The 24667-nt window shown below is 45.2% G+C and overlaps 1 protein-coding gene across 1 annotated transcript in view; it reads left to right on the top strand.

Annotated features, from left to right (window-relative positions):
- The window catches only part of MAML2 (mastermind like transcriptional coactivator 2), a 206380-nt gene that overhangs the window by 100780 nt on the left and 80933 nt on the right, over nucleotides 1-24667 (top strand). The window contains exon 3 of the mRNA XM_077298464.1: nucleotides 16115-17470. Coding sequence (XP_077154579.1) covers nucleotides 16115-17470 — 1356 coding nt within the window. The remainder of the gene's footprint in view (nucleotides 1-16114; nucleotides 17471-24667) is intronic.

The following is a 24667-nucleotide window of genomic DNA, read 5'->3' as shown; positions in this document are numbered from 1 at the left end:
GAACTGCAAACTATGTCCTATGAGGAACGGTTAAAGGATCTCGGAATGTTTAGCTTGCAACAAAAGAAGGCTAAGGAGACTTAATAGCTGTCTACAAATATCTGAAGGGCTGTCACAGTGTAGAAGGATCATCATTATTCTCATTTGCACATGGAAACACGAGAAGCAATGGAATGAAACTGAAAGGGAAAAGATACAGATGAGATATTAGACAAAAAAGTTTGTGACAGTAAGGGGGATCAATGAGTGGAACAGGCGACCACGAGAGGTGGTGAGTTCTCCTTCAGTGGAAGTCTTTAAACAGAGGTTGGACAGACATCTGTCTGAGATGGTTTAGTGAATCCTGAATTGAGCAGGGGGTTGGACACGATGACCCTGGAGGTCCATATGGCCAATGTTGTGAGTATTGTCTTGGGCGTATAATCGTAAGTGGGTTAGAAGGTGTTAACAAAATATTCAGGGGTGGGTCCAACATCAGAAAGCACTCCCCCTTTGTCTCTTCAATTTTACTTGATGCAGCAACTCCTTTTTTCTTTCCAAGTTTTCCAACAATAAAAGACAGAAATTGGATCACCCTAAAATAAACAAGATGAAAAGCTTTTTTACTCCTCAGTCCTAAATTGCAAATGACCCCCATAGAGAGCCTATTATTTTACCCCTTCTCTCTGTCTCCGTGAACGTTGAATCATGCCTATAAACATTTTCCTTGCATAGTGATTAACACCAGTGCGTATCTGGCGGAGGGAACTGATCTCTCTGCTATTATTTTATTACACAGTGAAACCTCTTCAATGACTGCTCCAAATCCCACTTCCTCAATCATTCATTGATGTGAATAAAACAGATCTGGCAGGCAGAGGCCCCGTATATGCCTCATGCTCAGCCCTCCTCCTCCTCCTCCTCCTCGGCTGAAGACAGTCAATAAAACTTGTAGAAAGACAAAGCAAAACTGGTGCAAAGGCCATCTGTAGTGAGTGAGACCTACCTGAACTTCACCCTGTTACTTCAGAACTGGGAGCAGGATAGGCCACCAGGCAAGAAAAACTTTTCGAATGTGTTTAACGGGGCTAAAAAAATAAAATAAATGTATAATCTTTTTTACATCTATTTAAAACAGGGAATTCACCATTCAAGATGTGAAATATTTTGCTTAAATTATGTATCATGTTATACTCCATTCACATGCGAAGCTGCATACAAACTTGTATGGTTCATCTCCAAGCACACCTCTGCTGGTTAGACCTGCCTCCACAGTTTGGATCCCCATTTGCAGGACATAGAGTATGAAACCGGGATCTTCCCACCTAGGAACCCTCCCCCAAAGGATACAATGGGACACATTTGCCCCCATTGAGGTCTGATTGGTGAATTTGAAGCTTTGTGTCAGGAAAACAAAGCTCTGGTCAGTGTAAAGATTTATTAAAAAGTTAATGGTAGAGAATCTTAGACCTTAAAAACGACATGAGGGTTTAACCCTTTAGGAACATTACCTATTTCACACCACAATGGGGCATTGCAAGAGCCATAATCTTTTTTATTATTTTTTTAATTTTTCTGTTGATTTCTTTCTTTTTCCTTCTTTCTTTCTAACGTCTTTTTTTTTTTTTTTTCCTTTTCTTTTCTTTTTAATTTTCCTTTTCATTTCCTTTCCTTCCTTTTCTTTTCTGTTTTCTTTCTTTCTCTTTATTTCTTTCTGTCTTCCCTTTCTTTTTTTATTTTTCCTTTTCTTTTTCCTTTTCTACTCCTTTCAATTTCTATCCTTTTCTTTTTATGTTCCCTTTTCTTTGTATTTTTCCTTTTCTTTTCCTTTCCTTTTTGTTTTTTTTTCCTTTTCTTTTCCTTTCCTTTTCCTCTCTTTATTTTCTTTGTTTCAAAAGTTTGGTGTTGTTTTTTTTTCTTGAAATAAACTACAATTTGGTTAACAAGGGTTTTCTGAAACTGAAAGACCCCGTTAAACTTTATTAACACGACCTTTACCTTTCTTTTGTCCTCCTAGTGGACTTGAACCAGTGGTCTCTTGATCGCTTACATAATTCTTCCTAATGCATGGTCCATTGAGCAGAAGCCGATGGTCGATCTGGACTAATTGGTGCACAGAGATGGCTTCCTCTTAGATGTCACAGCACCTAAGGGGTTAAGCATCTGGGGTCTACTGTGTTTTTCTAATCCTAATACATAAAGAGGGACCCCCACTGTCATTCTCCACTGGGCCCACAGACGCAGTGACTGTGGTTTACCTAAAGGCGATCTATGACCTACATGTTAGTTATAGTCCGTCAAGGGGTCAACGGGGAACATCCAATTTTAGGTAAATTGTACTAACTCAGGCTAGCTATTGCACATGATTTCTAGTAAGCTGATATACTGCAGGGGCTTTTATGTCGCTCCATTAAATTAAATATTTAGCGGTATTAAAAAGTGGTTTTGCTCCCACGAGACAATATGCAGCTAATAGGATAAATGTGCATCCACACATGGTTTCTTCTCATACTGGAAGTTACTGTGACCTTGTCTGTGTTCTTGTAGTAGAGATGACTATTTTGAAAAGTATTAATAATGATTTTGTATACAAGATGGATTTTAGTCATTATCATTAGTTCACCTGTGCTTTAATGTGAAAATCAGTGACCTGATCAGTCATGTGGTTAAAGGAGTTTTCTGACAAAAGGTAGCTGAAAAATATCTGATTGCTGGGGCTGCCACCGATCATGAAAATAGGGGCTCCGATCTCCCATTCCTTCTTTCTGTGGTCGGAATTAAATAAAGACCATACTCGTGGATGACAGCTGCTTATCCATTCAGGGACACTGGGTTTGTAGTAAGTTACCTTCCTAAGTCCTATAGACACAGAATGGAGCTGCAGCTATCCCATGGTGCTCCATTTATTTCCAACCATTGGGAAGTGGGAATTTGGGATCAGGACGTGAGACGTTTAGTAAACCCCTTTAAGAAAGGGCGGAGCTTTGTGTGCGCCAATGTCATTAAATAGATGGTATTAGAACGCTGTATAACCAATCAGATCATAGGGACGATGTCCACAACAGGACAAGAGTGTGATTTTTTTTTTTGTGGGAGGAAATTTTTTTAATTTGTATGATTTAGTGAGTACAGGGCTGCGTATGTCAGATTTCACTGTTAACATGTGGGTGAGTTTACCATCAGATCAGGGTATTGGTGACCGCAGCAGAACAAGAGTGTGATGAGATCTTCTCGGAGAAAGTGACCTGCCCACACATATAATTATATTAATGAGGACAGGACAAATTTCCAGGGCAGTGTGATAACCTTAAAGAGGACACTTCACCGGATTTTTTTTTAATTTAAACTGAGTACCTCCCCCAATTGTGGTGACTCCACTGATTCTGGAACAGTTTTTCTTTTTCTTCTGTGCCTCTCCATTCCAAAGTTATACCCCAAATAATAATGGTGCAAATTTTCCTTTTGACAAATTGTGTACCACAGCCCTTCCTTGTGGGTGTGGCCATGTTTTGATTGGCCAGTAGAAAAAGCAAACGCCCACTGAGAGGTTCTGTGCCATACACTCGGTGAGTTCATGGGAAAAATTACACTATTATTACAGGGGACATAACTTTGGAACCGAGTGGCGCAGAAGAAAAAGAAAAACTGCTTCAGAGTCAGTGGAGCAGTGGAATAGGTGAGAGGTTCTAAGTTTAAATTTGTAAAAATCCAGTGAAAAGTCCTTTTAAGGAAGGTAGTGACCTACCTGATCTTATGATAATGAGGTAAATATAGGACAGCGCTGGGTCCACAATGTAATATTAAAGAAGGGGCTCATTGATTCCTACAGGCAGTGTTTAACCCAGCTGTATGGAGATATCAGTGAATTGTAGGGGTCCTAGAGTCTTCCTATCACTTTCTTGTTTGCCCATTCACAGCTTTTCTGTGCAGTGCCAACAAGACTGTTTTCCACTTTGACGCTATTGAGTAATCCGTCCTATCCACACATTTTGGGACTTTTCTAGAGCCGTCTGCTCCATCTCTAAACAGTCACATATTATTCTCTCCTAAGTAAAATTGATAGAGGGTGAAGGAAACAGGCAAAAATTCCAAAGTGATGAGACGACGATAAAAAAATAGACGTAACCTTCAAAAACAATTATTAGGGCTATTAAAACAATGCGAAGAGTAAGAGTGACCTAAAAGAGAGCATTGTTTCCCTGTGCACACTATCACATCCACAAGCCCAGTGGGGTGTATGTTTCCCGCGCTGGGACGATGACCGGCTCGTCTGCATTTGCCAACAAGTCTTTATTCGGGAAAGAATAAAAATGCTGACGCGTGCACTTATTTTGTCTTGGACAGCGCTATGGTACAACACAAAATCCCAAATTACTTAAACACATGGGACCGCTTTGTATTGTGAGAATGTGGATGTTAGCGGGCTGGAAAGCTTGCCACCGTCACACATACTGACCCGTATACACTTATGGTTATGTTATATCCCACATCTAAGCTCCCAACATGATTTCGACTAGTTATCCAATTTGATATTCATATCGAGGTCTACTTTATTGTTTATACAAGCACAGCGCCACACATTTTGTAATGGCTGCACTTAGTATCGCAGCGAAGTCTCATTCACTTTCATGGGGCAGAGCTGCAGTACCAGGGATGGCCACTATGGAATATGGCCCTATATATTTGATTTGGTTATTGCATGTTGGTATTTTTTAAGCCCAGTATGGCAGTATTTACTTACATTGTGTGGCATTGTACTATATATTTTTTCTGCACTGTGGTACTGTATGGATTACTTATTTCAGCAACTATAGGGACGTGCCATTATGGACAAAGTCTTATACGGCATTCCAGTAATAGCTAGGCATTATTATTTGTGGATTATATGGGGCACCAACTACCGTCTTATAAAAAGCCTCTGATGTATATATATATTTCACTTTTTTTTTTCTCTTGTATCAATACCTTTTATTTAGTGACTACCAATAAATTAATTACCTTATTTTTCTAAAAACATCATATAGATTCCTTTAAGAAGTCTATCTTGGTGACCGATACCTATCATTGTGACTCTTAAAGGGGTATTCTCAAGTTTGGAAGTTATGTAATCTTCCCGATTGCTGGATCCCCCTACCTTTCCAGACGTTATCATCACTGTCCCCATTGGGACTCACTATCTAAATTCCCTATCAGTATGTCTTTGGAGGGTGGGAGGAGACCCACTTAAACTTGGGAGAACATACAAATTAATTGCAAATTTTGTCGTTGGGAGATCATTTGCATCCCCCCTTTCCTTCTTATGGAAGTGCAGAAAACAAGCTGAACATAGCGCTTGGCTAGCTCCCGCAGTCTCACTAAGAATGACCACCTCTCCATTCACACAGAGCCCCAGGTCTTTGGATTGGTGATGGTCCCAGCAGTCGGACCCCAATGATCGGGAAGCTATCCCCTATCGAATAGATATGCTTACTGACAAATTCCTTTTAATTTGTGTAGAGGAATGGAGAGTTGCAGAACCAACATTGGATGAAGCATCACTGAGAGCTTCCTTTTCTACATGCCCATGGATGCCAGAGAGAGGTCCCTTCCTCAATAGTTTCAGAAGCTGAAAAATAGTCTGAAACATTGTGTTAGGCTACTTTCACACTAGCGTCGTGCACTGCACGTCGCTATGCGTCGTTTTGGAGAAAAAACGCATTCTGCAAAAGTGCTTGCAGGATGCGTTTTTTCTCCATAGACTTTTATTAACGACGCAGTGCGACTCATTGCCACACGTCGCAACCGTCGTGCTGCGTCGGACCGTCGCCACCAAAAAACGTTAGTCTACTTTTACACTAGCGTCGTGCACTGCACGTCGCTATGCGACGTTGCGGTGCACCGACTCTAGCTGTGGAAGCGCTGCACAACAGGAACAGCGGATGCTGTTTTTCAACGCATCCGCTGCCCCATTGTGAGGTGCGGGGAGGCGAGGGCGGAGTTCCGGCCGCGCATGCGAGGTCGGAAATGCTGCAGACGACGCACCGACGCAACCGTCGCACGATGGTTGCGACGTGTGGCAATGTGTCGCACTGCGTCGTTAATAAAAGTCTATGGAGAAAAAACGCATCCTGCAAGCACTTTTGCAGGATGCGTTTTTTCTCCAAAACGACGCATAGCGACGTGCAGTGCACGACGCTAGTGTGAAAGTAGCCTTACATGTAACGTTTTTTGGTGCATCGTCTGCAGCATTTCCGCCCCCGCCTCCCCGCACCTCACAATGGGGCTGCGGATGCGTTGAAAAACAGCATCCGCTGCCCCCGTTGTGCAGCGCTTCCACAGCTAGCGTCGGTGAGCCGCAACGTCTCATAGTGACGTGCAGTGCACAACGCTAGTCTGAAAGTAGCCTTAGGGTTTAAATATTTATTTATAGAGTACTAGGTGCGTTCACAACCCGAGGTCCACCGTGCAGGAGTAAAACCCGCTGCTACTAACTGACGGTACTATATGGTGGTATAAGTGAACTCTGTTACTTCACAGAGTCACTAAAGACAAGAGAACACTGTGCCCTGTTAACCTCACAGAGGAACACAGCTACCAAATAGAGCAAACAGTGGTCATGCAGTCAGAATAGCACACGCAAAACTCCTCACCGGAGGTGCCGGTATTGTAGGGGCTTATTTCAGCCGGGCCCTGAATCCACTCACACAAAACTCCTCACCGGAGGTGCCGGTATTCTAGGGGCTTATTTCAGCCGAACCCTGAGACCACATGCATATGACCACACTGGCGCTGAACACGTAACTTAGTTGATACTAGCACATGGCCGTGCGGCCATTCGAACCTGTTATAGCTGCAGCAACTTCAGGACCTTCCTAGAGGACCAATGGGAGCTGCTACAGTACCTAAGCAACTTCAGGACCTTCCTAGAGGACCAATGGGAGTACCTGAGCATGTGACCCCCGACCTCCAATGAGAGGTCTTCCCCTGGGCATGCTCAGAAGGGGAAAAGCAGGACTTAGTCCCAGAGACATCTGCTCGCCGCTGACCAGTACTGGCTACAATGACAGAGCCTGGAAAGACAACAGTAACCATCTGCACCGTATCAGGCTGAGCCAGACGCTGGGACCGACGTCTATGCTGAGCAGGCTCCACTGCGGCTGGAGAAGAATGGGAGACCGCAGCGGAGATGGTTTGAGATTCCCCCTATGCAGAGGCGGAAACCCCCCCCTGGACCACGCTACGCTCGAAGGCCGCAATGAGCTGCGGAGCTCGAATGTGCTCAGCAGGCTCCCAGAACATGTCCTCTGGGCCATAACCCTTCCAGTCCACCAAATAAAATTTCTTGCCACGTACCACCTTGCACGCCAAAATAGCGTTCACCTCGTAATCGTCCATGGACGAACACTATGTCCCGGCAGATGACTCGGAAAACCGAGACATGTATACGGGCTGCAAGAGGGACACATGAAAGGTGTCGGTGATACCTAGGCGTAGCGGAAGGGCCAGACAGTAGATTAAAGGGTTAACATGTTCGAGGACCTTGAAGGGACCCAAGTAGCGAGGTGCAAACTTAGTGTACTCAACACGTAGCCTGATGTTACAGACGGAGAGCCACACTTAAGTCACCAGGAGCAATGGTCGGGGCGGGGCACCGATGAGCATCAGCGGAGGACCTCATTCTCTTCTTGGAGGCCCGAATGGCATCCTGAGTGCGGTACCAAATGTCCCGTGCCTCCACAGCCCAGTCTGCCACCCTGGAGTCGGCAGAAGACACGGCATGGGCACAGGGACAAGCGGATGCTGGCCGTAATTAAGGAGGAATGGAGTCTGACCAGTGGAGTCGGTTACAGCGTATTTAAGCGCAAACTCCGCCCACGGTAGCAAGGATGCCCAGTCATCCTGCCTGGCAGAAACAAATTGACGAAGATATGTGACCAGAGTCTGGTTGGCCCTCTCTACCAACCCATTCGTCTCAGGATGATATGCCGAGGAGAGATTCAGCTCAATGCTGAGTAGACGACAAAGCTCTATTCAGAGTCGAGACGCAAACTGGGGACCCCGGTCACTGACAATTTTGTCCGGCATACCGTGTAGGCGAAATATATGTTTGATAAACAACGCTGCCAGCGCCCGTGCAGAAGGTAGCCGTGGAAGAGGCACCAAGTGCACCATTTTGGAAAAATGGTCGGTGATCTCCCAAATAATGGTGCAGCTACGAGACTTGGGTAAGCCCACCACAAAATCCATCCCGAGCATCTCCCAGGGCCTGTCCGCCACCGGCAGGGGGTAAAGCAACCCAGATGGCCGTTGACGAGGAGACTTGTTCTTGGCGCAGGAGACACGCCCGAGCATAGTCTGCGACGTCACGGGCCATATGCGGCCACCAGTATGTCCTCGCCAGTAACTCAGATGTCCTTTTGGACCCAAAATGTCCACCCACCCTGGGCGAGTGAGCCCAAGAGAGAACCTCGGGACGCAGACTGGATGGTACAAAAGTCTTGCCCAGAGGCACAGACTCTAGCGAAACCGGGGCCACAATTCTCAGACTCTCGGTAGGGACAATAAGCCGAGGCTCCTCTTCCTCCTCAGATGATACAACGGAGCGAGAGAGAGCGTCGGCACGAATGTTCCTCTCCCAGGAAAAGAAATGGAGGGTGAAAGGGAACCGGGAGAAGAACAAGGACCATCTGTCCTGGCGAGAATTTAACCGCTGGGCTGTCTGAAGGTAAACCAAATTCTTGTGGTCTGTGAATATTTGGAAAGGGAAGCGAGCCCCCTCTAAGAGATGTCTCCACTCAGAGAAGGCCAACTTCATTGCTAGCAACTCCCTGGCCTTGATGGAATAATTCCGCTCCGCTGGTGTGAAGGTCTTGGAAAAGAAGAAGCAAGGATGCTTCCGACCTTGAGCATTCTTTTGGAAGAGGACTGCTCCAGCACCAACGGAAGAGGCATCCACCTCCATTATAAACGGCTTATCTACATCGGGGGCGATGTAGGATGGGAGCGCTAGCAAAATGGGACTTAATAGAAGTGAAGGCCTTGGAGACCTCCTCAGACCACAATTTGGGATTTGCTCCCTTCTTGGTGAGGGCTACCAAGGGAGCTACCAAAGTTGAGAAATGAGGAATGAACTGGCGATAATAGTTAATGAACCCCATAAAGCACTGCACCGCTTTAAGAGAATGGGGTTCTTGCCAGTCCATCACAGCCTGTAGTTTGGCAGGATCCATAGCCAATCCCTGGGCGGAGATGATATAGCCCAGGAAAGGTAAGGACTCCTGCTCAAACACACATTTCTCCAACTTGGCGTAGAGGGAATTAGCTCGTAAGAGGTCGAAGACTTTGCAAACATCTCTCTGGTGGGAGTCAATATCTGGAGAGTAGATGAGAATATCATCCAGATAGACTACGACCGAGGTGGAGAGCATATCCCGGAAGATATCATTTACAAAGTCTTGGAAAATGGCTGGGGCATTACAGAGCCCAAAGGGCATCACTAGATATTCATAGTGCCCATCCCTGGTGTTGAAAGCCGTCTTCCATTCGTCCCCTTCACGGATGCGAATCAGGTTGTAAGCACCCCGCAGATCTAGTTCAGTAAATGCCCTTGCTCCCCGAAGCCTATCAAAAAGCTCAGATATCAGGGGCAAAGGATATTTATTCTTAACAGTGATGGCGTTAAGACCCCTGTAGTCGATACATGGATGTAGTTCCCCGTTCTTCTTCTGCACGAAGAAGAACCCGGCCCCTGCAGGTGACACTGACTTCCTAATGAATCCCCTTGCCAGATTTTCCTGGATGTACTGTGACATTGCCTCCGTCTCCGGGAGAGATAACGGATAGACTCGACCCCGGGGAGGCTCAGCACCAGGCAATAGGACAGTCATAGGGGCGGTGAGGCAGAAGGGTCTCCGCAGCCCTTTTGGAGACTACGTCCGCATAGGGCCAATATTGCTTGGCGAGAGAGGAAAGATCTGCGGGTACCTCAGTAGTAGCAACCTGAACACATTCCCTCTGACATCTACCTCCACAAGATTCACCCCATCCCAAAATTCTGCCTGTGGACCACTCAATATGAGGAAAGTGGTACCGTAACCAAGGTATCCCTAACAGAACCTAATCAATTCCCTCAGGAATGACGAGCAGAGATATAATCTCCTGATGTGATGGCGACATGGACAGAGTGAAAGGGATGGTCTGGTGTGTTATCTGAGAGTCGACCCATTCACCACTCGTACGGTAACTGGTTGAGCTAGCATTACGAAGGGAATTGCGTGACGTTGGGCGAAGGCAGAAGACATAAAATTGCCCTCCGCCCAAGAATCCACGCAGAGCTCTACCGAGTGGGAGAATGAGCCTATAGTAATTGTCCCCTTAAAGGACAATTTGGAGGCAAACGTCGCCGTGTCTAGTGTACCTCCACCTACTACCACTAGACGCTGACGTTTCCTCGACTGCTGGGGACATCTGGTGGCACGATGTCCTGACTGCTGACAAACATGACAGACCTTAAGTGTACGAGCGGTCCGGGACTTAGATCTCGCTCGTGACACCTCCATCGCTTCATGTGACTCAGGCACCAGGACTGGAGATTCCAAAGGTTTGGCGAAGTTGGGAGCCAGCCGAAACCTCTGCCTACACTGGGCTCGCTCTAACCTCCGCTTGTAAAAACAGAGGTTTATACGAGTGGACACAGCTATTAACTCCTCCAGTGTGGCGGAATCTCCCTAGTGGCCAGAGCGTCCTTCATGTGGTCAGCCAGCCCCCTCCAAAATATTGGGATAAGGGCTTTATCCGACCACTCCAACTCAGATGCTAGGATGCGGATGTGGACGGCAAAATGGCTGACCAAGGACGAGCCCTGAGTCAATGCCAACAGTTAGAGCGCCGTATCATGGGGGACTTGAAGTCCTAAAAAGATCTGTTTCAGAGTGCTCAAGAACAGCGGAGCACTCTGCACCACAAGATCGCTACGCTCCCACAGCGGCGTAGCCCACTCCAATGCCCAGTCCGACAAGAGAGACACTATAAATCTCACCTTTGCCCGCTCTGTGGGGAAACGTGCAGCCAGAAGCTCGAGATGTATAGAGCACTGGCTCATGAAACCCCTACAAGATTTACGATCTCCAGAAAATTTCTCTGGCAGCGGGAGGCGAGAAAGAGTCGGAACAGGGGTGGCAGTGGACAAGGTTGCTGCAGCCACGCTAGCAGCCTGAACAGCAACTGTGGTAACATCCACTGCTGAGGTTGAGCGCTCGAGAGCCGCCAACCTACCCTCCAGCCTATGGATGCACAGCAAAGATTGCTGTTTATCCGCCAGTTACTAGCCAGACCCTGGCGCTAGTATTATGTTAGGGTCTGGCGGAACGCACCAAATATTTATTTATAGAGTACTAGGTGCGTTCGCAACCCGAGGTCCACCGTGCAGGAGTAAAACCCGCTGCTAGTAAGTGACGGTACTATATGGCGGTATAAGTGAACTCTGTTACTTCACAGAGTCACTTAAGAGAACTCTGTGCCCTGTTAACCTCACAGAGGAACACAGCTACCAAATAGAGTGAACAGTGGTCATGCAGTCAGAATAGCACCGGAGGTGCCGGTATTCTAGGGGCTTATTTCAGCCGGGCCCTGAATCCACTCACACAAAACTCCTGACCGGAGGTGTCGATATTCTAGGGGCTTATTTCAGCCGATCCCTGAGACCACATGCATATGACCACACTAGCGCTGAACACGTAACTTAGTTGATACTAGCGCACCGCATGGCCACGCGGCCATGCAAACCTTTTATAGCTGCAGCAACTTCAGGACCTTCCTTGAGGACCAATGGGAGCTGCTGCAGTACCTGAGCATGTGACCCTCGACCTCCAATGAGAGGTCTTCCCCTGGGCATGCTCAGAAGGGGAAAAGCAGGACTTAGTCCCAGAGACGTCTGCTCGCCGCTGACCAGTACTGGCTACAATGGCTGAGCCTGGAAAGGCAGCAGTAACCATCCGCACAGTATCAGGCTGAGTCAGACGCTGGGACCGATGTCTCTGCTGAGCAGGCTCCACTGCGGCTGGAGAAGAATGGGAGACCGCAGCGGAGATGGTTCGAGATTCCCCCTGTGCAGAGGCGGAAACTCGACCCCTAACACATTGTCCTGTCAATCACTATTATTATTATTATTATGTAATGGCCTTCAGCTCGATTTTGACCCATGATGACTTGATGGATGAACTCTCCATAGGAAGATCCATCTTGTGCAAGTGTAGATAGGTCCACCAGGGTCTTCTCCTCCCTTATCTTTACTGTATCAAGCCATCGGGTTTCTCCTTCACGGGAGCCACATTACTGTGCGGCAGAAAGACCTGGCAATCTACTAACGTATTATGCCAAGAAAACTGGATGGAGAGTACAACTAAATGAATTTGATATAGTGCCGGAAGATGCGCCTGTCAATCACTAACAGATCATAAACCAATCAAGAAATCCATGCTCCCAAATTAATGAAAAAATCCATCCAAATCTACATTAAGGTCTTTTTATTTTTCTTTTGGACCCATGTTGACTATTGCAACATCATGCGAAATAAAAAAAAATCCCAGAAGCTGTTAATCATGAACCTGATTTAATGATTCCTCCCAGTGCCAAGATTGAAATGTGCTTTTAGTCGCTCCACCCCACCAGATGTCCAGTAAAATATACAACTGGCTCCGAGCCATGCTAAGCCAAGAACCGGACTGACATGCAGCTAAACGCATTCTCCTGTGATTGATCTGGGAAAGGTGGCAAATTGTATAATTAACTAGGAAAGGCGGTGCCAACATATGGATCGTTTATCAATGATCCCACCAATATGCCAGGAATTTTCGATGTACCAGATACATATAATACAGATAACATATGCCGTGTGTAAAGACGTCTTCACCATTCTATTACGCTGCAAAATGTGATTGAATTTCTGTTGGCAAGAACATTTTAATCGGTTGTACTCAGAAACGAAATTCGCATTTCCACTTGAAAAGATATAAAAGTATGAGATGTATTCGGAGGTATATACCCTTTTTTATACTAGTGTTTTATATGGCAGAGGCGACTTGGAGACTCCTTAGACATCAGGAGTAAAAATCAGGTTTTGTCTTTCCTAGGAGAATGTGCGCAGAATTCTTGGGTAACTATTAGTGTGCAAAATTATTGTACAACTACCGTAAATGAAAAACGTAAATTAACCCATCTCAGTTGTTTGTTTTCATCTGTCATAGTGAGAATAAGAACCAAACTACTCAAAATGTACAAAAATAGGTTTCTGAGTTAAAAAAAAAATCTCAGTGACCAATATAGTAATATGGACACCTTTATATTTAATACCAGCCATAAGCTCCATCCATGAAGTTTCTTCTGTTGACTATCAGCTTTTTGGGCAGCTCCAACCACGGCCCCAGACACTAATCAGAGAGGCCACTGTTTTTCCTTCACCGTAAATCTTCCATATAAGAAGGGCCACAAGTTCTCAAGAGGGTTTATGCCAGTTGAGGAAGGGGCCTTTACTGGCAGCCAAGCAGTGGAGACATTGATGCTGAGATGGTGCATTGTTCTACATAAGGATCATGGTTTTCTTGAAAATTGCGGACATTTTCCTGTACTACTGCTGGAAGAAAGTGTCTTCTGAAAATTGGCATTTGAGAGTTGATTTTGACTCCATCTTCAACCCAAAAAGGTTCAACACTCCCATCTTTAGTAATATCAGCCCATAGCAGTGTCCAACCTCCATCTTGCTGGGTTCTGAGTGGAAGTTTGTGCCTATCAGTGATCCAGGCACAGCCTATCCATCTGGTCCTACAAGAGTCACTTTCATCTCATCAGTCCATAAAATCTTTGAAAATTCTGTCATCAGATATTTCTTGGCCCAGCCTTGACATTTCCACTTCTATGTCTTGCTCAGCGGTGGTCACATTTAAGCTTTTTTCACCTTGGCCATGCCTCTAAGCACTGAGCACTTTGTACTGCTGTCTTGCTCAGTGGCGGTCAGGCTCAGCCTCCTCACCTCAGCCATATCTGAGTACTGAGCACCTTGTACTTCTGTTTTTTGCTCACTGGTGGTCGGGTTTCAGCCTACCTTACCTCGGCCGTGTTTCTGAGCACAGAACACCTTGTACTTCTTTGTCTTAAGGTACCATCACATTAAGCGACGCTGCAGCGATATAGACAACGATGCCGATCGCTGCAGCGTCGCTGTTTCGACGTTGTGTGGTCGCTGGAGAGCTGTCATACAGACGGCTCTCCAGCGACCAACGATGCCGCAGTCCCTGGGTAACCAGGGTAAACATCGGGTTACTAAGCGCAGGGCCGCGCTTAGTAACCCGATGTTTACCCTGGTTACCAGTGTACATGTGAAAAAAAAAACAAAACACATACTCACATTCCGGTGCCTGTCACGTCCCCCGGCGTCCGCTTCCCTGCACTCCTCCTGCATCCTGTGTAAGCGCCGCCGGAAAGCAGAGCGGTGACGTCACCGCTGTGCTCTGCTTTACGGCCGGCCAGCGCTGACACAGTGCAGGGAAGCGGACGCCGGGGGACGCGACATGGTTTTGTGATCGTCCAAATATCTTAGTAATTTCAGGAGCTGCATCCCTTTGTAAGACCGATGGGAATTTTTGACTTTTCAGATCAGTTAAATATCTTTTTCGGCTCATTTTGCCTGAGGAGAACAAGCTGCCTAATAATTCTGCACACCTTCATAATGGTGGTTAATATATGTAGGCCTCATCCTCCCTCGTTAGACAAATACACATCACATGATTATACAGCACGGAGTTCCAAAATCTGCATAAAACTTATGATACGGTCAAAATACTCACGTGCCTAATGTTTTCTGCCCACAGTGTAAAGGGAAGCTGGCAATAGTATAGGTGACTTTTTACGGCACACCGTATGGTGCTATTTTAGCCCACCTCATGGCACTGTTAGTAGGGAACTGTATGGAGCAGTTATTTGGGCAATCTATGTTGGCTATAGTTTGGTACTTTATTACGTGGTTATTTGTAAGCCCTATGATTGTATCTTTTATAGTAAACCATATAGATGGCGGATTAATAGAAAAGAATATCCATGGCACAATCCAACCTAAATGCCCGCTTGCATATTAAAGAAATGTCATCCATGCTTACTGAATTTATTGGCATCGGCTGACCATTTAAAGTGTACCGGGGCCTTCAAACTTGTCCCCCTGACAGATGATGTTGAGCAGAAGAAGAATTGGGCATGTTGCTTTTGATCGCCCAATGCATCTAGTGTGCATTGAAAGCACATGTATGCTCGGCCCAACCAAGTGTGCATTTGTCAGCCAGCAGTTATTTAATGGGAACCTTTAGGCCATCTTTCATTATGACATCATACACATAACCTCATAACAATACATTTCGTGGTGTGTTTTTTTCCTGTATCTTACTTAATTTTTTTTTTTTACCTTTTTAATTCTTTTTAGGCAGTGTCTTTAGTTGAAGTTTTATACTGAATAGCATCTGCCCAGTGACCATTGTCCCTTGTTAAATATGTTTTCACACATATTATTATTGTAAATTTCCAGTATATTTACTCTGCCGTGTAGAAAATGAGAACCCATACAAATATACTGCCTTAGCCGTATTTAATTTCTCCAATTCCCTCTTCATTATGACGGCATTCATGAGCATTTTCCATCTCCCAGAGCTGATATCGTATTACATTCGTTAACTTTCATAGAACTTTAAGCTGCCAGCGCTTGCATTGATCATATTAAAAGACGGCTGCTGTTTTCCTGCCTGGAGAACATTTCAGAAAGTGGAAGTGGAAAGGTCTAAAGTTTATTTTTGCAATAATTGAGCAAAGCATTTGAACAGATAGTAGAACCCTAAAGTTTATCGAATTAAATCTTTTCAATTAAAGTCTTAGTTTCCTTCATTGCTGTTTCTTCCGTTCAGAACAAAAAAAACCTCAACATTTAAAAAAAATAAAATGTCCCCCTTGGTCATCTCTAACCATGATCCAGACTTGCTTGTAAGAATCCGAAATGGGGATGTCAAGGTCAAAAATCAAATGTCGAATGACCATCTGGATTTATGCAATTGACTCTCGTAAAAAAAAAAATTTGTATAAATTTCCTAAATGTTTCTTTTGTCTTCTTTTTTTCTTTTAGCTCCAAGGATCTTTGAAGAGAAGACTAGTGGTGAACGTATCCCCAGCAAACAGTAAGAGGTCGAACGGTGTATCAGATAATACCTTCCTCAATTTCAAGAAAATTAAAAGCAACGAATGTGTTTCGATGGGGCAAAACATGTACCATGCAGTTGATGCAGGGAACCAGTCAATCAATGGGGCAATGACAATGGAGCAGACGATGCATAGGAAGAACGGCAATATAGCAAACAATGACGTGTTTAATACAACTCTAAAAGACATCAAAAAGGAGCCTGGAGAGAACCTATCATGCAGCAAACATCTTGATTCCCGACTTTCTCATGAAAACGTCTTTAGATATGGAGATGACAATGGTGATCAGCTAATGGACCCAGAACTCCAAGAGCTGTTTAATGAGTTTACTTATATTTCGGTGCCACCAATGAGCGATCTTGAATTGCAAAATATGATCAATATAACAATTAAGCAAGATGAACCTTTCAACATAGACATAGGACAACAAAGCCAAAGAAACACATCGTCATCTTTACCTATGGACAAGGTAGTCATTAAAAGTGAGTATTCTCCATGTTTAAACCCTACGAGGGTTGGTTCACCACAGATGAGACCTTCTTCAACAGGGCCAACGTTTTCCATGTCTAGTTCACCATTGGCTTCTTCGCCAAGCACTACAGTGGCCCAAAATCAGGGCCAATCCCAGGTGTCTTCTTGTGTGAACCGGATGAGTAATTGGCAAGAACTTTCTCATGCTCAACAGCTCAAACAAATGGCTGCCAATAGACAACATAACTTAATTCAGCAACATCAGCCTAATACATCTTCTACTTGGTCAAATGTTCCTCCAACGACGCAGCCATCAAGGCAGTATGGACTGGAGAAGGTTCCAAGTCCTTTTCGACAACAACAGTTAAGTCCTCATGGTGCTTCTGTGAGTACCTCTCCTGGAAGTGGAAGCCAACAAAAAGCAATGGGTAACTACCTATACAAAAGTAGTTCCCCGAACACCTCAGCTGAGATGATGAAGCCTCAGGAGACCAATAAGAACACCATGACTTCCAGTCATTTACCTGCAGATCATCATCTGGGCATGTCTAAGCCTCTATTTCATTATGGCTCTGACCAACCAAACCAACAAGTGTCTTCAGTCTTGGGTACACAACCCAAACCTGGTTTGCAGTTCCAACCACAACAACCTCAGAGTTCTTCAACATCTCAACATGATGCAACACAATCGGTTAATACAGTCTCCAACCAGTCACTGCCACGGTCGTCAAATTTTCAGCAGAAGATTATTCAGAAAATACCAAATCAGTCAATGCTAGGACTTCAGTATCCACCAGTACATCAACAACAGGTAAAGTGACCTATTTTTTTTAAATTATGTGTTCAGAACCATATTTTTTCTTAAAGGTGTTATTTAGTACTTACATTTTGATGACCTATCCTTAGGGAGCAGTTAAAAAGCCGTATAAAGCAAGATCAGGACGCAATGCATGGACTGGCCAATGACTCTCCCGATCGTGTGACAGCTTCACATATTTCCCTGCAGCTATCACGCTTTGGTCTGGAGGGCCACCAGCCAGTATGTGCATTTCTTTCCGATCTCGCTCCGATTTATAAGGCCGATTGACTGCGCCTTTAGGAAAGGTCATCAATATTGGATGGGGATTTGATACCTGGCATCCCCGCCGATCAGCTGTTCATAGTGTTAGAGGTGCTTAGTTGTTGGGTAGAACATCATTCGATAAGGGACGTATGTGTAGTACCCAGCCTCGGCCAATATACAGTTGACGAATCTATGACATTCTGCTACAGCAACAGACCACATCCAGCTGCCACCAGGAACAACTGATTGGCGGGGGTGCCAGATGTCACACCCCCACCAATCTTATATTGATATCTTATCTTTAGGATAGGCCATCAGTATAAAAGTACCAGACAATCTCTTTCAAAATAACCTATGACTTGGAAGTTGGTGTCTAATCTAAGGGCTAAAGCAGAAGGAGCTGAACAGATTGATATATTTTAGTGGGTAGTATAGAGAATTAGGACTAAGTAGGACCTCCCACTGGACTCCTCATAATAAAAAGAACCAAAATCTGCATTAATAGAATACAACTGATACAGAATCTTGTTCTCAAAAAGAAATACCAATCTGTTCTGCTCCTCCTACTCTATAAAACGCTCATGTATAGGACTGGATGTACTATGTGGCAGGCTAATTTCAAATATAGGGGCAACCAATGTGGCTTCTATGGATTCTTGAAGAGGGGGTGACCTGCCATTAAGATGAATTATTTATTATTATGTATATAGAATTAAAGTGCAAAAATAGTCTTGTAAAGTAAATGACATTACTTAATTGATTTACAGCCTTTATTATATCGCAGAACAGTATTTTTCAATTTTGGCGGCTCCAGAGCTGAATTCTCCCTGTATTCCTGGCTGGTTGAGTGTCTAAACACAACTTGCTCTGCTCATTTGTATGTTTGGTGTTTTTACACCAGGAACTCTACTGCCATCTGATATAGGACTACCTAATTCCCCTGTAACTGGGGCTCTCATTAATGCCCCAGTTATAGTGGGAAACAATGGGCAATTATTGAAAAAAAATCATCCCCAAAATATCTTCTATGTTCTTTTGGGGGGCAAATTATAAAAAAAATATATATATAAAACATCTGACAAAAAGTATATATGGTCCCCACAACAAGAAATCTATATCTATATATATATATATGAGGCATCGTGATTACTCACTAATCCCGCCCACTGCACAGTAGCTCCACCCCCCACCACATCACCACACACAATCCTGCTCCCACCACATCACCACACATAATCCCGCCCACCCACCACATCACCACACATAATCCCGCCCACCCACCACATCACCACACATAATCCCGCCCCCCACCACATTACCACACATAATCCCGCCCACACCACATTACCACACATAATCCCACCCCCCACCACATCACCACACATAATCCCGCCCCCTACCACATCACCACACATAATCCCACCCCCCCACCACATCACCACACATAATCCCGCCCCCTACCACATCACCACACATAATCCCACCACATCACCACACACAATCCCGCCCCCCACCACATTACCACACACAATCCCGCCCCCCACCACATCACCACACACAATCCCACCCCCCCACCACATCACCACACACAATCCCATCCCCCACCACATCACACATAATCCCGTCCCCCCACCACATCACACATAATCCCGCCCCCTACCACATTACCACACATAATCCCACCCCCCACCACATTACCACACATAATCCCGCCCCCCTACCACATCACCACACATAATCCTGCCCCCCCACCACATTACCACACATAATCCTGCACCCCACCACATCACCACACATAATCTCGCCCCCCCACCACATCACCACAGATAATCCCGCTCCGTCCCCACACATTACCACACGAGGCTCCGTCCCCACACATTACCACATAAGGCTGCATCCCCACACATTACCACACGAGGCTCTGTCCCCACACATTACCACACGAGGCTCTGTCCCCACACATTACCACACGAGGCTCCGTCCTCACACATTACCACACGAGGCTCCGTCCTCACACATTATCACACGAGGCTCCGTCCCCACTCATTACCACACGAGGCTCCGTCCTCACACATTACCACACGAGGCTCTGTCCCCACACATTACCACACGAGGCTCCGTCCCCACACATTACCACATGAGGCTCCGTCCCCACACATTACCACACGAGGCTCCGTCCCCACACACTACCACACGAGGCTCCATCCCCACACATTACCACACGAGGCTCCGTCCTCACACATTACCACACGAGGCTGCGTCCCCACACATTACCATATGAGGCTGCGTCCCCACACATTACCACACGAGGCTCCGTTCTCACACATTACCACACGAGGCTCCGTCCTCAGACATTACCACACGAGACTCCGTCCCTCCACATTACCACACGAGGCTCCGTCCTAACACATTACCACACGAGGCTCCGTCCCCACACATTACCACATGAGGCTCCGTCCTAACACATTACCACACGAGGCTCCGTCCCTACAAATTACCACACGAGGCTCCGTCCCCACACATTACCACACGAGGCTCCGTCCTCACACATTACCACACGAGGCTGCGTCCCCACACATTACCACACGAGGTTGTCATTATTTACTTTAGTTTAATCGCCAGCAGCGTTAATTAGATAGCAATGAGCGTGCCGAGTGTTAGCTGGCTGGAAACAGCTGGTATATATATATATATATATATATATATATATACACTCACCGGCCACTTTATTAGGTACACCATGCTAGTAACGGGTTGGACCCCCTTTTGCCTTCAGAACTGCCTCAATTCTTCGTGGCATAGATTCAACAAGGTGCTGGAAGCATTCCTCAGAGATTTTGGTCCATATTGACATGATGGCATCACACAGTTGCCGCAGATTTGTCGGCTGCACATCCCAAAGATGCTCCATACAAGGCAGGATGGATCCATGCTTTCATGTTGTTTACGCCAAATTCTGACCCTACCATCCGAATGTCGCAGCAGAAATCGAGACTCATCAGACCAAGCAACGTTTTTCCAATCTTCTACTGTCCAATTTCGATGAGCTTGTACAAATTGTAGCCTCAGTTTCCTGTTCTTAGCTGAAAGGAGTGGTACCCGGTGTGGTCTTCTGCTGCTGTAGCCCATCTGCCTCAAAGTTCGACGCACTGTGCGTTCAGAGATGCTCTTAGGCCTACCTTGGTTGTAACGGGTGGCGATTTGAGTCACTGTTGCCTTTCTATCAGCTCGAACCAGTCTGCCCATTCTCCTCTGACCTCTGGCATCAACAAGGCATTTCCACCCACAGAACTGCCGCTCACTGGATTTTTTTTCTTTTTCGGACCATTCTCTGTAAACCCTAGAGATGGTTGTGCGTGAAAATCCCAGTAGATCAGCAGTTTCTGAAATACTCAGACCAGCCCTTCTGGCACCAACAACCATGCCACGTTCAAAGGCACTCAAATCACCTTTCTTCCCCATACTGATGCTCGGTTTGAACTGCAGGAGATTGTCTTGACCATGTCTACATGCCTAAATGCACTGAGTTGCCGCCATGTGATTGGCTGATTAGAAATTAAGTGTTAACAAGAAGTTGGACAGGTGTACCTAATAAAGTGGCCAGTGAGTGTATATATATATATATATATATATATATACTAGATGGTGGCCCGATTCTAACGCATCGTGTATTCTAGAATATGCATGTCCTCGTAGTATATTGCCCAGTGACGTAGTATATTGCCCAGTGACGTAGTATATTGCCCAGTGACGTAGTATATTGCCCAGTGACGTAGTATATTGCCCAATGACGTAGTATATTGCACAGCCACGCAGTATATTGCCCAGTTACGTAGTATATTGCACAGCCACATAGTATATTGCCCAGTGACGTAGTATATTGCCCAGTGACGTAGTATATTGCCCAGTTACATAGTATACAGCACAGAGCCACGTAGTATATTGACCAGTTACGTAGTATAGTACCCAGCCACGTAGTATATTGCCCAGTGACGTAGTATATTGCCAAGTGACGTAGTATACAGCACAGAGCCACGTAGTATATTGCACAGCGATGTAGTATACAGCACAGAGCCATGTAGTATATTGCCCAGTCACATATGTCACAGGTTAAAAAATAAACATATACTCATCTTCTGAGGGCGCCTTGTAGTTCTGTCGCCTGTGTTCGGTTCAGGTGGTAGCTTCCGGTCCGAGGGTGTGATGACGTCACGGTCACATGACCGTGACGTCACGGCAGGTCCTTCTCGAGCAGGCGCGCATTGCCTGTGATGACGTCACGGTCACATGACCGTGACGTCATGACAAGTCCTTGTCGCACACCAACCTTCGCACCGGAACCTGCCGCTTGCATGGACCGGTCACCGGAGCATCGGAAAGGCGGCGGAAGGTGAGTATATAATGATTTTTTTATTTTTTTTAATTATTTTTAACATTAGATGTTTTTACTATTGAGGCTGCATAGGCAGCCTCAATAGTAAAAACTTGGGCACACAGGGGTAATAGCGGCCGGAACGGAGTGAGTTACCCGCTCCGTTACCGTTGGCATTAACCCTGTGTTGGCGGTGACTGCGGGGAGTATGGAGCGGGCGCCGGGCACTGACTTCAGGGGAGCAGGGAGGGACTAATCGGACTGTGGCCGTCGCTGATTGGTCGCGGCAGCCATGACAGGCAGCTGGCGAGACCAATCAGGGAATGAATATCCGTGACGGAAGTTGCCGACAGAAAGACGGAAGTACCCCTTAGACAATTATATGTGTATATATATATATATATATATATATATATATATATATATATATATATATATATATACACTCACCGGCCACTTTATTAGGTACACCTGTCCAACTTCTTGTTAACACTTAATTTCTAATCAGCCAATCACATGGCGGCAACTCAGTGCATTTAGGCATGTAGACATGGTCAAGACAATCTCCTGCAGTTCAAACCGAGCATCAGTATGGGGAAGAAAGGTGATTTGAGTGCCTTTGAACGTGGCATGGTTGTTGGTGCCAGAAGGGCTGGTCTGAGTATTTCAGAAACTGCTGATCTACTGGGATTTTCACGCACAACCATCTCTAGGGTTTACTGAGAATGGTCCGAAAAAGAAAAAAAATCCAGTGAGCGGCAGTTCTGTGGGCGGAAATGCCTTGTTGATGCCAGAGGTCAGAGGAGAATGGGCAGACTGGTTCGAGCTGATAGAAAGGCAACAGTGACTCAAATCGCCACCCGTTACAACCAAGGTAGGCCTAAGAGCATCTCTGAACGCACAGTGCGTCGAACTTTGAGGCAGATGGGCTACAGCAGCAGAAGACCACACCGGGTACCACTCCTTTCAGCTAAGAACAGGAAACTGAGGCTACAATTTGTACAAGCTCATCGAGATTGGACAGTAGAAGATTGGAAAAACGTTGCTTGGTCTGATGAGTCTCGATTTCTGCTGCGACATTCGGATGGTAGGGTCAGAATTTGGCGTAAACAACATGAAAGCATGGATCCATCCTGCCTTGTATGGAGCATCTTTGGGATGTGCAGCCGACAAATCTGCGGCAACTGTGTGATGCCATCATGTCAATATGGACCAAAATCTCTGAGGAATGCTTCCAGCACCTTGTTGAATCTATGCCACGAAGAATTGAGGCAGTTCTGAAGGCAAAAGGGGGTCCAACCCGTTACTAGCATGGTGTACCTAATAAAATGGCCGGTGTATGTATGTATATATATATATATATATATATATATATATATATATATATATATATATATATATATATATATATATATATATATATATATATAAAATACATTTTATTACATTACTATGACAAGAAAAAAATTTACACGTGGAATATATTTTGAAGGCGACCATACTAGCCTGGAGAATTCATTTAACTGGCTTATTTGATGTGAGATGTGAACAGTAAAAAAAAAATATATATTAAAGAAACGAAACTAAACTAAAAATTACTTTTCTATATTCGCAGGACAAATATATAAATTCTATAAATTACGCAGCAATTTATAGGGACTTCAAAAGGTGGTTAAAAAATAAATATATTACAAATTTTCCTGCGTAAAATAAAACCTGCCATCTTAATTAAAAAAATAAAAAATTATGGCGAATCAAAAAATAAAAAGAAGCCAATCATTAAAGCGTTAATGTAGGGCTCATTCCACCGCTGAATGTATATGTCTTCACTCCCATATATCTTCACGTCGGCTCCCATGGTAAGGCGTACATGTTATATTTAGCCATAAATAGTCTTTTTTTTTTGATTCGGGAGAAATCATCCAGCCCTTGACATAGTGCCACCGATCGGTACCATGGCACGTTCTCCTTCTGTCAGCTCCCAATAATAGACTCCTCAGACGGGTATCCTCGCGCGCTCCGCCAAGGTCACCCACACAATTATTTAAGTAAATAAAAAAAAATTCCTCATTTATTCCCTTTCGTTTGTATTTTTCCATATCATAACATCAGTCATGTCGGACGGCTGGAAAAGTTGGGTTGCCGGCAGGTCACGGTCATACTAATTTACATTGGCAGTGGTATGTGGGAAAGCTTTTACACAGAGCTCGCCTGTCTTGTATTTTGCTTCAGATTTAACGTTTCTGAGACCAACATTCTGCAGATCCATATAAAAAATGAGAGTGCGGGAGCCAGAGAGAACACACACATCTGTGGAAACCTTATTAATGCAGCGTAGTATTGCCCCGGGCTCTGCCTCATTACAGGCAAGACGCATTTATTCCAGTCATCCATATTTAAATGTGAAGTCCAGGACATTTAGAAGAAGGTGTCATGTTCCATCCGTCTCGTATATCCAAGATCTAACACACCATTAGCATAGCCATGATGTCTACGTGATGTGGTGGAGGTCCCCCCTCCATATTACACCTCCAGGAGCTTTTTTTACCTCCCATTCTACATCTGTAGACCTT

The sequence above is a fragment of the Ranitomeya variabilis genome, chromosome 3, assembly GCF_051348905.1.
Source record: "Ranitomeya variabilis isolate aRanVar5 chromosome 3, aRanVar5.hap1, whole genome shotgun sequence".
In the NCBI taxonomy this organism is placed as follows: domain Eukaryota; kingdom Metazoa; phylum Chordata; class Amphibia; order Anura; family Dendrobatidae; genus Ranitomeya; species Ranitomeya variabilis.
The sequence above is the reverse complement of the archived record's forward strand: the minus strand, read 5'-3'. Positions and strand labels throughout refer to the sequence as shown.